Source organism: Furipterus horrens, unplaced genomic scaffold, assembly GCF_987537825.1.
Source record: "Furipterus horrens unplaced genomic scaffold, mFurHor1.1.pri manual_scaffold_8, whole genome shotgun sequence".
NCBI classification, from domain to species: Eukaryota; Metazoa; Chordata; class Mammalia; order Chiroptera; family Furipteridae; genus Furipterus; species Furipterus horrens.
In genome coordinates, this window is record NW_028327178.1 from 110,170,768 (window position 1) to 110,185,372 (window position 14,605).

The 14,605-nt window shown below is 67.8% G+C and overlaps 1 protein-coding gene across 1 annotated transcript in view; it reads right to left on the minus strand.

Annotated features, from left to right (window-relative positions):
- The window catches only part of LAMA5 (laminin subunit alpha 5), a 44,429-nt gene extending 30,227 nt beyond the window's left edge, over positions 1 to 14,202 (minus strand). The window contains exons 1-6 of the mRNA XM_090286635.1: positions 13,934 to 14,202; positions 9,462 to 9,614; positions 3,244 to 3,361; positions 2,838 to 2,956; positions 2,581 to 2,751; positions 2,346 to 2,443 (exon numbers count right to left, since the gene is read on the minus strand). Of these exons, the coding sequence (XP_090142761.1) occupies positions 2,346 to 2,443; positions 2,581 to 2,751; positions 2,838 to 2,956; positions 3,244 to 3,361; positions 9,462 to 9,614; positions 13,934 to 14,191 (917 nt within the window). The 5' untranslated portion in view covers positions 14,192 to 14,202. The remainder of the gene's footprint in view (positions 1 to 2,345; positions 2,444 to 2,580; positions 2,752 to 2,837; positions 2,957 to 3,243; positions 3,362 to 9,461; positions 9,615 to 13,933) is intronic.
- Positions 14,203 to 14,605: the final 403 nt, after the last annotated feature.

Consider the following 14,605-nt stretch of genomic DNA (forward strand, 5'->3'; position numbering starts at 1 on the left):
GGGCCCACGCAGTGCATGACCCCGGAGCCAGCCACGAGGTGAGACCCAGAGCTCTGATCCCACAGCTCTCGCGCCATCCCTGCGAGGGTCCGGAGGGCCTCGGAAGCGAGCATGGCTGTCCCTCAAGGTCCAGAGACATCTGGAGCGCTGCTGCGGGAGGGGCAGCAGGTGGACAATCCCAGGCCGCCCATCTGCTTGGAAGTGGAACCTCGGGCCCGCAGCTTCTGTCGGGTCTTTCAGTCATCCCACGGTCAGAGTGCCCCTAAACTAAGAGTCCACATAAAAGCGGCACCAGGCTGGGGGCACCTGGCGTGTCTGGCAAAAGCCCTCTCAAAGCCCCTGTGCAGCATTTGTCCCAACCCCAGGCATGTGGGGGCCACACAGGCTCAGCCGTCGAGACAGACACAGCCCCGGACCCCAGCGATGTCATGGGGCAGTGGGATAGAAACCATAGAATCAGGACATTTAAATATGACAAGCTAAGGAATCTAAGAGTTCATTTAACAAAAAAGGAATGCTATAAAAAAAATAGGTAGATGTGATCAAGAGAACCAGTCAGAACTCCCATAAACAAAAAATAAAATTACTGTGTTTAAGGTTCAGTGGGTGGGCCGCGCAGCAGGTCAGGGCGGCAGAGGGGAGACCCTGAGTGGGAGAACCGTCCGGAAGACCGCGCAGGAGACGGAGGTGGGGTCTGGCTGCCCCGAGACAGAGGAAAGCGCAGCCCAGATCCCAGAAAGCGCAGGGGCCGGCGAGGGGAACCAGCAGGCAGAGCGCGGACGGCCAGCGGGGCCTTCGGGAGTCGCGGCCTCAGGTTCAGAAGCGCGAGTCCTGAGCCAGAGAAATGCGGCCACCCTCTGACCCCATGGGGCGCCAAGAGAGCCTAGAAACGTCCAGGATAAGCCTGGGCACAAAGCGTGTGACAGGTCTCCCCGGAGCCTCCAGACGCCATGAGACCTGAGCTGATGTCTTGAGCGGGTCGAGAGACCTGACCTTCGACAGAATATCTGCAGCCAGCTCACGTTCCCCCCAAGGGGGTGGGCTGAACAGCCCTTCTGGATGATGGCACAAATGGGGACAACGTGTAGGGGACTCACCAGTTACCACTGACTGTTTCTGTCCCCAAACTCCCATGTTGCACCTGACCCCTGGGGACAGCCTGGGGGTTTCTGGGGGCTGATTAGATCATGGGGGTGGAGACGGTGTTAATGGGATTAGTGTCCTTATGAAAGAACCCAGAGAGGTCCCCCCTCCCACCCACTATGTAGGGACTCAGAGAGGAGCACCTCCAGCTGCCTGCACGGGCACCTGTTCGAGCAGCCAGAGCAGACAGACACGGGCCGCAGGGACCGCAGGCCGTCCAGGCCCAGAGCGGGGAGAGTGGAGGGGTGTCCGTGCACAGCTGGGCAGGAGGCTGGCGGGCGGGAGCGTGGGGACCCCGGTGCGCTGGGTGCTAGCACCTGGGCCCTGCGGGCGAGCTGAGCTCACCCACGCCCGAGAGCAGGGAGCAGGGTGGGGCCGGTCCCGCCCAGCAGGCAGGGCCAGACCTGCCTCTCTGAGGCCCGTGTGGCTCCTAGCGGGCCCCCCTCCCAGCCGACACAGCTTCCTACTTGGCACTCAATTCCCCAGAGCAATTACTGGGCCTGAGCTCCGTGGGCAGGAGCCTGAACGGCCAGGTGGGGCCGGAGGGGTGGGGGCGGCCCGCCTGTGGGCTAGGGTGACCACAGCCCTCCTCCTTCGGGCCCATCAGCCACCATGGACAGGTTTGGGGTTGGCCTCTGGGTGTGGCCTTGACCATAGAGCGGGGTGAGCCTCTGCCGTGTGGGCTTCACTTGTCCCCCGTAAACTGGGGTACGGACGAAGCAGTTAAGCCCCGGCAGAAGGCAGAGAGCAGGCCCCGCCCTAGCGTGTGGCACAGGGCTGCGTGATTTCGAGCAAGGCGTGTGTGGGACACAGGGCACCTGCGATGCACCGGCCAGCCCTCCAGGCTGACTCGGGGACCAGGGCCACTGCCTGCGCTGGGCACTCCGGGGCCTTGGCCCCGCCTGTGGTGGGCGTGAAGGCCAGGGGTGGGGAGGGGGTGCGTGGGCATGCTGCCCAGCCCCGGGGACAGGGACGTGTAGCCTCAGGCTGGCTGTCTCTCTCAGGGACTCCTGGGCTCAGAGTCCAGACAAGAGCCCCGCCTCACCGACAGCGGGTGCAGGGCACGGCCCCTCCGCCTCACCGCGCACACGGGCAAACTGAGTCACAGGGCGGTGACCGTTGCCGGTCGCAGGGACTGGGGACAAGGCAGGCAGTGGAACCAGGCCGCTGCCCTGGGGTGGGCAGGAAGCCAGAGGCCTTACCTGAAGGGGTCTGCGGGGTCCTGGGCGTCGCAGACATCCGCGTGGCCGTGGCAGACGCAGCGGCCGCCAACACTGATGTCCTTGATGCTGTAATAGTACTGCACCGGGCCGTGAGCGCCGGCCCGCCCACACCAGCCCGCTGCACCCCCCAGGGCCCCCCATGCAGCCCAGACCCGCCCACGCGTCCCGGACCCCGTCTGTGGCCCAGCCTGCAGGCACAGGCTGGCGTGCTCACCCGGCGGGTGACGGTGGGGTCCCGCAGCGCCTTGCCCATGAGGTGGCCCAGCAGCGTGTTTGTGCGCAGGAATCGCAGGCGGATGTTGGTGGCTTTGGTGAAGTCACGCAGCAAGGGCGAGTAGGAGAAGTTCATGGCCCCCGGGCGCCGGTTCACCAGGGACACCACGATCTGCAGACAGGACGGGGCGTCAGGCTGGCCCCCGACCGCCCCAGCCCCCAGCCCGCGGCTGCGACCCGCCGAGCCGGCCAGCACACCTCGCCGTTCTCCAGGGGCACGATGCGCGAGTACTCTGTGGTGCAGATGACATCATCGTCCCGCGTGATGCGCTCCAGCGTCTGCGCCCCGAAGCGCTCCAGACAGTCCCTCTTGGAGGCTGCGGGAAACAGGCGGGGGGTGAGGGTTTGGGCCAAGCCGGCTGCCTCTGTCGGCTCAGGAGCAGCCAGAGCACGAAGCCAGTCCACGGGGAACCACAAGGCAGCGCAAGGACTCTGGGCGCCCCCTGCCCCGGACCCAGCTGTGCCCCACGCCAGGGACAGGAGCCGCTCAGGCCCACCTGCCGGGGGATGCACCCCCCGTCGTCCTCACCCCCACAGAAGCTCATGTGACCGACCAAGCAGGGCAATCACAGCCGCCCCGGGACGCGCCTGCCAGGAGACTCACAGGCGAAGAACTGCCACGGCTGGTAGGTGTGGCCGAAGTCGGTGGACCGCTCCAGCACCCAGAGGTCCGGCCGAGGGGCGTTGGCGAACTTGATGAGCACGTAGGCCACGTGGAAGACCTGCGGAGGGGAGCGGGTGACGCCGAGGCCCCTCTTCCGCCGGGAGGGACGCCCCGCCCCCACGGCACAGCCGCCTTCTCCCACAGCTGTGCGCTCTCCTCTGAGGCCCAAAGCACCCAGGGGAGAGGGCTGACGGTCTAGGAGCAGCCCCGGGGCTCGCCAGCCGGCCATGGAGCAGCCCCCTCGGGTGTCCACCAGTTTGGATCTCTGCTCTGGACCAACTGAGGCAGAGAAGGGGTCCCCCCAAGGGCTGCCTGAGGCCCACAGTCATGCCCCAGCCCTTGTCAACCTGAGGCCGACATGGTGACACCACAGAGGGACGATGACCCCTCAGGTCCCAGCCCCCAGTAGGCACAGCTGCTCCGAGAGCCAGTGGGGGCGGGTCCCAGGTCCCAGAGACAGGCCGGCTCTTCGTCCACGCCCTTCCCGAAGGTCCGGTCCAGCCAAGTGGCCTCGCGCCAGGGTGGGGAAAGTAGCCTATTCACCCATGTCCAGGCTCTGAGGTCATCTTCCCGAGCCAGTCACTTGGGGGAGGGGCACGAGCCCCTGGGAGACGAGCTCCCGGCTGGCACCCTGGGCAGCCCTGAGGCATTCCAGGGAGCCCCGGGGATCTGGGTGTGCGTGAGTCACGGGCACAGGCTACTCTGGGGGCGGGCGCAGCATGCCCCCCCTAAGGTCCTCCTGGAGGTTAAAGGCTCCCACTGAGCCCCCCGGGACCCACCCCCGCCTTTCCCTGAGCGAGGCCACCAGGCTGCACCCTCCGTTGGCCAGCTCTGCCCTCCCCCGCATCGGCAGCCGCCACACTTTCCCAGCTGAGGGGACTTGCACAAATATTGACTGGAAGACACTGACCAGGACAAGGGTGTCATGGGAACTTGCCCCGCCCACCCAGTACACTGGGACAGCTTAAAGAAAGACCCCGCCTCCTGCTGTCTGTCCACCTGGTCATCTGTCTGTCAGCAGGGGCCCTGGATGCCTGCCTGGGGCTCCACACAGATGGGGCGTCTGTAGGGGAGGCGAGACATTGGCCCAGCGCTCCCCGTCTGTCCCCGTCTGTCTGCCCCTGACCTGGTGCAGCTCCCAGGGCTGCGGGGGCCTGACCCGGGAGGGGTGCGGCCCCCTGGCCCCCGGACACCGCCCTGCCCCGTCCCGCCCACCAGGCGCTGCCGCCAGCACAGGCTGACCTTTCCCGCTGCCGCAGCGTTCCCGCAGAAGGAAGAACGTCTTTTACAGCAAAAGCCAAACAAAAGCCTCCTGAGTTATTTTTAACCATCTGGCTATTTTGGGGCAGGCAAGTCTCCAGGACAGCAGGCGAACAGCCTCTCGGTCACCGCACCCCTAGCCCCCACGCCCAGCCTGACGGCAGAGGGCCAGGGCCCCCCGGAGGGCATCTGCACCCCCCACCCTGTGACCGATGCTTGATGGGGGCCGAGGCCAGAGCAGGAGGCCCAGGATGGGTCCCAGGCACCAGTGGCCCTGGGGCCCTGGGCGGCCACGACCCCCGGGCGCAGGCGCTGTGTGAAGACAAGCAGAGCTGAGGTGCAGAGACCCGGGCAGAGCCCAGTCTGATGGCCGAGGTCTCCGAGGTGGAAGAGCAGACGCTGCAGAGGGCACCTGGTGCCACCACACTGCACTCGGGCTGCGGAGGCCAGGATAGGGGAGGGGCATGTGCAGGGGCGGGGGCCGGGATCTGGACGCCACGGGTCCCTGAAACCCTGGCGGGTGCAGAGGGTGACAGCTGGCCAGCACCCTACAGGGCTCCGCACCCGCCTCACCAAGGGGTGGAACCCACAGGGTGCAAGGCGGTCAGGCTAGCACCTCCCCCCTGCCCTGGCCCATCTCAGGGAGACCCGGGCTGGGCCCTTGTGCCCCTGTCCTGGGGCAGGAGGGCGCCCACCCCCACCCTCCAGGGCCAGCCCGTTGCCTGCATCACTGGGCAGCCTGTGACTCAGCCCTGGCGCAGCCGGAAGCAGGGCCCGGTGCTGTTCCTGGGGCCGGGCCAGGGTCCCAGGCTGTGGCCGGGCGGAGGCAGGAAGCCCCTCCTAGACCTGGCGTCCGGGCTAGCTCCCCGGCCATCCCCTCGGAGTGAGCAGTGGGTTACCAGACCTCCTGGATCCCCCACCCAGCCCGCCGGACCCCCAGCCCTGTGCTGAACGCTCCAGCCCAGCCCCCAGGTGGCTTCTCCCCAGGGCGCGAGCAGAGACGCCCCTCTGAGGACCTTGATAAAGATAAACGCACAGCAGGGGCCGGAGCTGCAGGCCGGGGAGGCGGGCTGTGGTCTCAGGCCCCCAACTGGGTAAAGAATCACACTGTCCACAGCAAGCAGGGGCGACCTGGCTCCAGGGGGGACGGAGTGGCAGAGTGAAACAGAAATGCAGAGAGGACACTGCTGGGTGGTACCCGACGAATAGGCCTTCCGAGCAGGGAAGGGACTTTCAGGGGATGCGCGAGGGAGGAAGGGCCGCCCACGGGCTCTGGGCCAGGGGAGTGGACACAGAGATCCCCAACCTCCTGACTTGAAGGGGTTTTCAGGCCCAGCCTGCGCCCAGAGCTCCCTGCCCCCACCCCCTCCCCCCTGCAGAGGCCCAGGTCAGGCCAGATGGTCAGCCCTGGGCCACAGGAAGTGGAGTTTATCCCACAGGGACCCCAAACCCAAACAGTTTAGTCTCTGGTGAGCAGTGCTGTGAGGGCGACGCTGCGGGGCTTGCTTAACAGCAGATGGAAGACGGGAGCCTCCGGGGGAGGGGGAGGCTGCACAGGGCGGGGGAAATCCGGGGTGAGGTGGCGGGGCATGTGGGAGCGCCCCGCGGGAGCAGAGGCGCACGGCCCAGCCACCATGTGTCGCAGGGACAAGAGCTGGGCCTGTGCTGGGTCAGGAGGTGCCTGTGGCTGGCCACTCAGGACCCCCCCCCCACTCTCCTCCCCAGGGAGCCCAGCTCAAGGGGCCGTGTCCGGCCTGGCCCCCACACCTGTCCTGGCTGCTGGGCTCTGTAAGCAGAGCCTGGCCAGCCTCGGGTGAACTTCCTGCCGCTCCCCTGGAATGACCCCACTGACCCTTATCAGGGACTGGCCACATGGCCGAGAGCCCAGCGGGGCCTGGAGAGCCAGGCCAGCAGGCATGCCGGGACCAGGAGCCCTGCCCAGGGAGCCCCGAGCCCGCCAGCCTTGGAGGGTGTGCCGCCTGGCAAGGGGGGGCCGGCCAAAGCAGCGGTGTGGGGGGTTCTTGCTGGGGAGCAAAGCCCCTCAAGCAAGTGCCCAGGTGCCCTCGCCCCCATGTACAGAGAAGGAAACTGAGGCACAGAGGCCAGATGGCCAGCCGGGGTCAAGCCCTGCGCCCCCTCCAGACACCAGTGCGAGGTCCAGGTCCCTCCACACGGGAACTCTGTGTCCCCAGGTGTCCAGGGAACATTCACCGGAGCTTGGTTCCTTGGCACCCCATCTGGTGTTGTGACCCCTCTCCCGGCACTTTAGCCCCGAGCCCACTTCTGGCCTCACGGGCAGCCGCCCCAGCCTCTACCCCAAGACTGGCCCAGTCTCCCTCTGCACCTCCACCCTGCCCGAGGCCCCGAGGTGGCCCTCCAGTCTGCACCCCTGCAGCCTCGGGCAGACCTGCCCCGCCTGAGCGCACCAGCCGGGGAGGCTTCCTGGCCCGACCTGAGGACAACTGGCTCGGAGGCTGGCATCCAGCCCGGCCCAGACCAACGACAGCTCTCTCAGGCCGGAGGGTTTGTGGAGCAGGGCAGGTGCCGGGCCCGGGCCCCTCCCCGCCCTCCCAGCCAGGACGTGGCTCCCGGAGCAGCAGCTTCTCTAGCTGCAACGTGGGAAGGAAGAGGGTCCAACTCCCGCCCCCATGGGAAAGATCAGAACGGCACTCGGCAGGTTCATGGCCCCCTGCCAGCCCTGGCCCACCCACCAGGCGTGAGACGGAGCTATGACGTGGCCCACGGCCTCTCTCTCTGTCTTCCTAGGGGCCGAAAGGTCTCCCGATGCCCAGCGCTGGCTGCCCACCCCGCCCCCCACTTCCCAAGGCATCCGCTCCAGATCCCAGAACAAAGGCAGCTGGCAGTCCGCCACGGGAGCGCCCAACCCCGCTGCCCGCTCAGCCCCAGTTCCTGACGGAAGCCCCAGCCCCACCCTGGATGCTCGTCTCCAAGGATTGCCCAGAGTGGCAGAAACCCCGTCGGCGGTCAGGACCCCCGGACCGGGTTAGCTTAGCCAGACCCCTCCTGCCTGGCCGGTGTCTCATCTGCACCAGGGAGTGTGCTCAGAGGGTCCTGCCCTGGGGATGTCTCCTGTCACCAGACCTTGGCAGACTTAAGGGCACAGGCCCCAGGGTCACTGTGAGGGCCCCGGTGGACACAGTCCAGGCCTGCCCTCCGAATGCCTCCCTGCGCTCCATCACCTGCCATATGTGGGCTGCTTTGCTCCAGGCCAGGCACTGCGAGCAGGACCTTGTCTCCATCCCCAACCCTGGCAAGTGGCACCCCAAAACCCAGTCCCTGCTCCAAGGCTCAGGGAGCGGGGCGGTGAGCTCCTTTCCCACATTTCCACGGAACCCCACCTGGGCACCGAGACCCTCTCGCCTTGGGGCTGGAACCGGGGTCACCACCCCATCCAGACCAAGGATGGAGCCCCCTCAGTCCAAACCAAAATGGAAACACGGGAGGTGGATGGAAAAGCCTCCTTTCCCTTCCCGTCATTTTATAGTTGAGGGAACTGAACTTTGGAGAGGCAGGATGGCCAGGGTCCCAGGCGGGGTCCCAGGCGGGGTCCCAGGGCCAGGAGGGGCCGAGGCCCCACCACTGCACCTCAGGCTGGGCACTGCGCCCACCTGCTCTGAGGCCGCTCTGGGGTTGCCATGGAGACCGGGCCACTGTGCCCCCCGCCCCCACCCCACCCCGTACCCGGCCGTGGCCCCTCCCCCAGCCTGGCCAGGCCTGTCCCGCAGGGAGGACAGGGGCGGAGCAGCCAGAACCCACCCACTCAGCACCGGATCCCTTGGGCTGGTCCTGGGGGGTGGGGGTGGGGCCCATTTCCCACCAGAGAGGGAGAGCCTGGGTCACACGTGGCTCTGAGGCTGCCTCCCCTGCTCATCGCGGGGCGCCTGCAGGCAGGGTACCACGAGGCCCTCCCCTCTGCCCCTCCAGCTGCTTCTCCCACATATGGAACAGCCAATCCAGGGGCCCCTAACCTTAGGCCACTTGTTAGGAAATGAACCCACTCCCCTCACTGCCCTGCTGACCACTGGGCCAGGCCTGCCGGCCGGGCAGGAAATACCCGACTCTGTACCCCTAACCTGCCATGGGGCCCACCCTGCCAGTCAGCTTCTGGGACACAGGTCACCACCTGTCCTGACACTCCAGGTGCCCGCGGGAGGCGGCTCAGCAAGGGGCAGGGGCACCGGGTCACAGGACAGGGCAGTGGCAAGGCTGGCCTGGACTCTAGCCTCTGGACCTGACTCCGTCCCCGCCCCCCGCAGGTGGGGTCTGGCAGAATCAACCTCCAAGTGGGGACTGCAGGCAGGCCCGCCCCTGCCCCAGGGGGCAACGGGACTGCTGGCCTATTCCATAGGCCAGGACACCTGAGCAATGTCACACGGCGAGCAGGATGCAGCCGGGACCTGAGCCTGAGGCAGCAGTGTCCACTGAGGGGGACTCTTCCCCACCTGCCGGCCCCGGGCCTGGGGCAGGCACACCTCCCGCAGCGGCCTTTGCAGCGCAGGTATCCCAGGAATGCCCGCGTCCCCCGGCCTCCTCCACATTCCTGGGGCCCCTCCCACACCAGCCTGGCCCCGTGCAGGAACGCCCAGAGCAAACACCGCCGCCGAGCGGACCCTCCGCACCCCCACCCAGCCTCCATGGCAGCGCGGGCCGGCGCCTCCTCGTCCTGCGCGCTGCAGCAGTGGGCAAAGGGCACGCACGAGGCGCCGCTGCCACGCTTCTGTCCGCCAGCGCCCGCCTCCGGCAGACAGCCTGCGCCCAGACCCCCGGCGGGCACCCGAGCCGCTCAGGCACTTCGCCTTCCAGCCTGTGCCCCAAAGGGAGCCCTGGGGCCGGAAACGCAGGGGTGGGGGCTGCGGTGGGCAACCACGGGACCCTACCTGGCCCAGGTCCAGGGTGACGTTCACCGCGTTGTACTCCAGGCCGCGGGACAGCGGGGGGCTCTGCCACCAGCGCTCGGTGCCATCAATGGCGTTGCTCGCGGGGTGCGCCTTGTTGCTGGTGGCAGCGGTGCAGATGTCGCAGTACTGGCCCTGCAGGGAGTGGGGGTGGGGCTGTCAACCGGCCAGGTGGGGCCCCTCCAGCTGCCACCCTCCCACCGCACAGTCCACCCTGTTCATTCATCTGCCGTGTCTACCGAAATCTCGACCCAGGGACACAGCTCCTGTGAGTTGAAGGAACTAAGACTGGAGAAGGAGAGGGACACTCCCTTTAGGTGAGAAAATCAAGGTGGGCCTCTCTGAGGAGGTGGCATACACCATAAGGGGTGTGGCTCTAGGCAGAGGGGCTGCCCATGCAAAGGCCCTGAGGCAGGGAGAGCAGCAGAGTAAACAGAGCGAAGGCCAACAGAACTGGATCTGAGGGTGGGGAAAGAGGCCAGTCAAGGGGTGACTCTCACGCCCCCTATGAACAGAAGGCCAGATCACCTGGAGGTGAGAAGCCTGGGGGCTAGGCCCATCGGGAGAGCCAGACCCACCCCCCACCTGCAGCGGCCCATCTCCCACAGCCCCTGCCAGGCCCTCACCCGGAGCCATCTGGATTAGGGTCTCCAGAGACACGCAGCTAAGCCATTCTGGTGGCCTGTGGGGACAGGGCCCCCGAGTGGAGGCATGTGGGCAACCAGCAGGCCAGGCCCGGACCTCCTGGCTCTGAGGCTTCCGAGCCCTGGGACCCGCCAGACCACGCAGCTGCTAAGCCTCAGCGTCCCCATCTGAGGAGTGGGGGGAGCAATGCCAGCACCTGCCTCGGCCGCCCCGGGATTAGCCACCCCACCCCAGGCCTGGCAGCTGTTTGCCATGGTCCAGACACCTGCCAGGGGCCTGTCCTCTGGGGGCAGACAGCTCCCAGCGGCGTCCTGGCCTGCTGGCCCTGCCAGGGAGGAGCAGGTGCTGGCAGCCTGGGGTGGGGTGGGGGCAGGGCCGGGCACTGGCCTCTGGCCTGGTGGAGCCCAACCCCCTACCCAAGGAAACCAGACCTGCTATCCCTCCGCGCACAAAGGCGGCCCTCCGGGACTTGGCACTGATTGAAACCGGAGAGGCTGCGTCTGGGAAAGGCGGCCAGCGCACCCCTCCCAGCCTCCTGGGGGGCCCGACCTCATCCTGGGAGTTGGAGGTGGGATCGCGGGACGTCCCGCCCCCTCCCAGGCTTGCACCGCGCACCTGGGAGGGCTAGACCAACAGGCAGCCGGGCAGGCGGGGGACCCCGGGGCTGGGTGCTCTGGGCCCCCTGTGCACTGTGATCTGTCCTCCGCCTCCGCTCAGACGTCACCTCCTCAGCAGCACCCCCGCCAGCTCCAGACCACCCAGGACGCTGACCCGACACCCCCAGGGGCCCCCTTGCTTCATCCATCCCACCTCCGGACCTGGAATTGTCTGCTGCTACGATTCTGTGTTCAAGGCCTCCCAGGGGCAGGGAGCTCGGAGCTGGGGGCACCCCCGCCTGGTCTTCACTGTGTCCCTGAGCCACCGCTCCAAGCTGCCACACCGAGGGGTGGAGCCACGGGATGGAGAAGCGGCAAGCCCAAACGGTGACCCCTGAACTGGAGCTGGGGCTCCGGCTCCCAGGCCTGTGGGAGCCCTTAGGGGCAGGCAGAGCAGGGGTTCAGCAGTGTCACAAGATCACCATGCACACGGTGACCGCTGTCTTGGGCCTGCTGGAGGGATGGTGCCACAGAGGGACGGGCGAGGCCATCAGGCTGGGGGTAGCCTCCCAGCCTATGAGCACCACGTGCGAGCTGGGAAGCTTCTGCTCGGGCCCACCCAGAGAGTCTGGGGGAGGCCACCCTAGCTGTCCTGGTGCAGCCCCAGTCGGGGGACACCCAGTGACAGGGCCTCAGACTCACAGTGGGCGGGGGAATCCAGGCTCCCGCCACACCTTTGCTGCAGAGGGTCCTGTCAGAAACAGCGAGGAAGCAGGGAGCAGCGATAAGGACTTCCCCTCCCAGTGAGTCACCGCTCCGGCAGCCTAGCCCCTGACTTCCCCTGTGGGCCCCTGGGCCAGCCCTGAATTCCTCCTGTGCCCACCTGAGGCTGGGAGGGCCGCCCGCATGGGGCCGCCTCACCCCGCTGGGCTCACCCAGGCCCCACTGGGACCCCCACCCCAGCTTCTGTCCTGCCTCCTCCAGAGGGTCCCCTGGGAGCCGGGAGCCTGCAGCCTTGCCCATGTCCTCTGTGACCCACCCCCCATGTTGGCACAAGACCAGTCTTTCTGGATGGACGGATGGGGGCTTCACCTTCCTGATGCCCCCTGTGCCTGGCCACTGGCTCCCATGTGGGGTCAGCAGGTGAGACCCTTCCACTAACCCCATCGGAGGCCAGGGCTCTGAGACCCCTGCTCCCAGAGGAGAGGGCAGGAGCACTGGCGAGTCCAGGGACTTATCGAACAGCACGCAGTGGCTGATCTTTGCACCAGGCCTCGCCCAGTGGCCTCAGAGCAGGGGTGCCCATCGCTGGGGGCCACCAGCTTTCAGGGAAAGCTTGAGCTGCTCTGGCTAGACCGTGGGCCGGGCGAGGAGGCTGACGCTTCTCATTCAGGGCTGGTTCCCTGGCACATGACACCAGGGCTGCCACCGGCTTCCAGTGGTCCCCGTGTGACAGATGGCATCCTGGCATCCTGGCTCCAAAAGCAGGTGAGGCGCATCCTCACGCTGTACCCATTATACAGATGAGAAGACCAAAGCTCTGGGAGGAAAACCGCGCGGCTAAGGAGACACAGAGCAGAAGGGCTTTGAGCCTTGGCCCCTCAGCTCCCCAACTGCTCCTTTAGGCACTAGGAGGGGGCATGAGGGTCCCCCCCTTCCCGGCAGCGACCGACCCATCAGCTGGGCCTCCTCAAGGGCCTGCCCTCTTGGGCCAGGCAGCATGGGTGGGAGAGAGGAGGAGTGGCCCGGAGCCTCCACTGCCTGAGGGGCAGAATCCCAGGGGAGCCATGAGGAGGGGGGAGGGGCTTGGCCAGGCCCCGGGGGGCAGCTTTGGACACCCCGACCTGGGCTCCTTCCCTGGACCCAGCCCCTTTCACAGCTTCTGGATGTGCCAAGGGCCCGGGTCTGGGTCTGACTGTGGGGTGTCCACAGGTGTCTGCACCTGTTCAGGCCTCAGTTCCCCATCCCCGATATGTGGGCTTGAGACCTCCCATCTCAGCTGTTCGGGGGGTGGGGGTGGTTAGGGGACAGCAGTCAGGTGAGCTGAGGAGCCTGCGGGGGGTGTGCTCTGTCCCAGAAGGAGGTGCCCCACAAGGGCGCCTCTCAGCTCCTCCCTCCGCTGGGGGGCCGAGGGCGGCGTGAAGGGGCCCCAGCTCCTTCATCACCCACCCCAGCGACCTTCCACCCCTCCCCTAGCCTTCGTACCGGGACGGTGGTGGCCTGGGACCTCATCCCTGGGGGAGAGGCTGCGTTTACATGAGCCCTGAGGCCCCCAGGCTCTCCTGAAGGGTCAGCAGTGGGAGTGGAAAGATGGCCCAGCCCAGCGTAGGGCGTCAGCGAGCCCCTGAGGCAGACCCTCCCCACCCTCCCCAGGCCACCCCCGGAAGCCTGCAGGCCAAGGAAGCTCACAGGACCCCTGCCCCAACAGCTCAGCTTCCTTGGGGGGTGTCCATGTGTGGGGACCTCGAAACCCATTTCCCACCCACAGGCTCGTGGCACGGGAGGGCGTGCCCCCAGAGGGTCCCTAGGGAGACCTCACCACCTGTGTGGGGGGCAGAGATGCAGCCCCTGACTGCAGTTCCCTGCTTCCTTCCTCAGCTAAAAACCCCATTGTTTGTCGTCTGCCCTTTGGGGCCCCCCAAGTCCCTAGACCCCCAGTGGGAACGGCTTCACCCCTTGCAGCTAGCAGGGAGAGCCTCTGTCTGGCTCCTCCCGCCGCATCCCAGTCCCGCCCGGGCGCCAGCAGCAGGTTCTAGCTTGTCCCGGGGGAAGGCGGAGCGGTCCGCCCCCTCCCCGCAGGCAGCGGGCGGCGGCCGCCAAGTCCCACCTCGCCCGCATCCCGGGAATCGGGGCCGCCAGGGGCTGGGCGCCAGCCCCCCTTGGCCCCGCGGCCCACGGTCCGTGCTGGGGACGCTGCGTCCCGCCTTCCCGGGTCGGGGCGGGGGGGTGGGGGTGGGTAGTGATGTGGAGGAGGGACTCGCAGTTCTCTGGCAGAGCCTGAATGGCCGGGTTGGGGTCCCCTCCGTTCCCCGAAATGTGAAACTGGAGAGTCGAGGCGCGACGCGGGAGCCTCGGTCCGCACCTGGGCTCTTCCGGGCCCGAGGCTCTCCCCGCCAAGTCTGGCCGAAGTTTCGGGGTCCGATTCCGGTGCGCCGGGTGCGGGGTCCTCGGGACCGCGTCCCACCCACCACGCCCGCAGAGCCTCGCGCTCACCTGGATGGTCTGGATGGGGTCCCCTCCGGCCACGGGGCCCCCCACTAGTTTGCAGTAGAGGTCCTCGGTGGGGCGCGGGGCGCCGCGCGCCGGGGCCTCCTCGCCGCAGGTGGCGGAGGCCACGATGCGGGCTCCCTCGGCCAGATTGAAGTAGGGTGGGTGCAGGCTGAAGTCGCGGGGCGCCGCCGCCCGCGCCGCGCCCAGGAGCGCCAGTCCGACCAGCAGCCGCAGCGGCGGCGCGGGGCGCGACCTCTCCATCCCGCAGGTCCCGGCCGCGTTCTCGGCGCTCTGGGACTGTGCGCCGCGGGAGCCCGGTGGGGTGTGAGCGCGGGGCCAGCCGGCTCGCTCCGCCCGCGGACGTCAGGCCCCGCCCCAGCCCGCCCGGGCGCCCCAGCCCCGCGCCCCGGGGACAGGGAGGGGGAGGGGCCGCCGGCAGCCTTAACCCTTCGGAACCCGGCCGGCCGGCCTCCGGAAGGGGCACCTGCTGGCCTCGGGCCAGGCCGTGGGAACGCGGAGCCGCCCAGGCCCCCCAGGGCGTGGTTCGGGTCCTGGGCGGCGACCCGGCAACCCTCTGCGCCCCGCTGCGCCCCGCTGCGCCCCGAGTCCCCTGCGCAACCGCCCGGCTTGTCCCAGCCTAGAGGCTCCGCTCTTTGTTTTCATAACTTCGGGCAC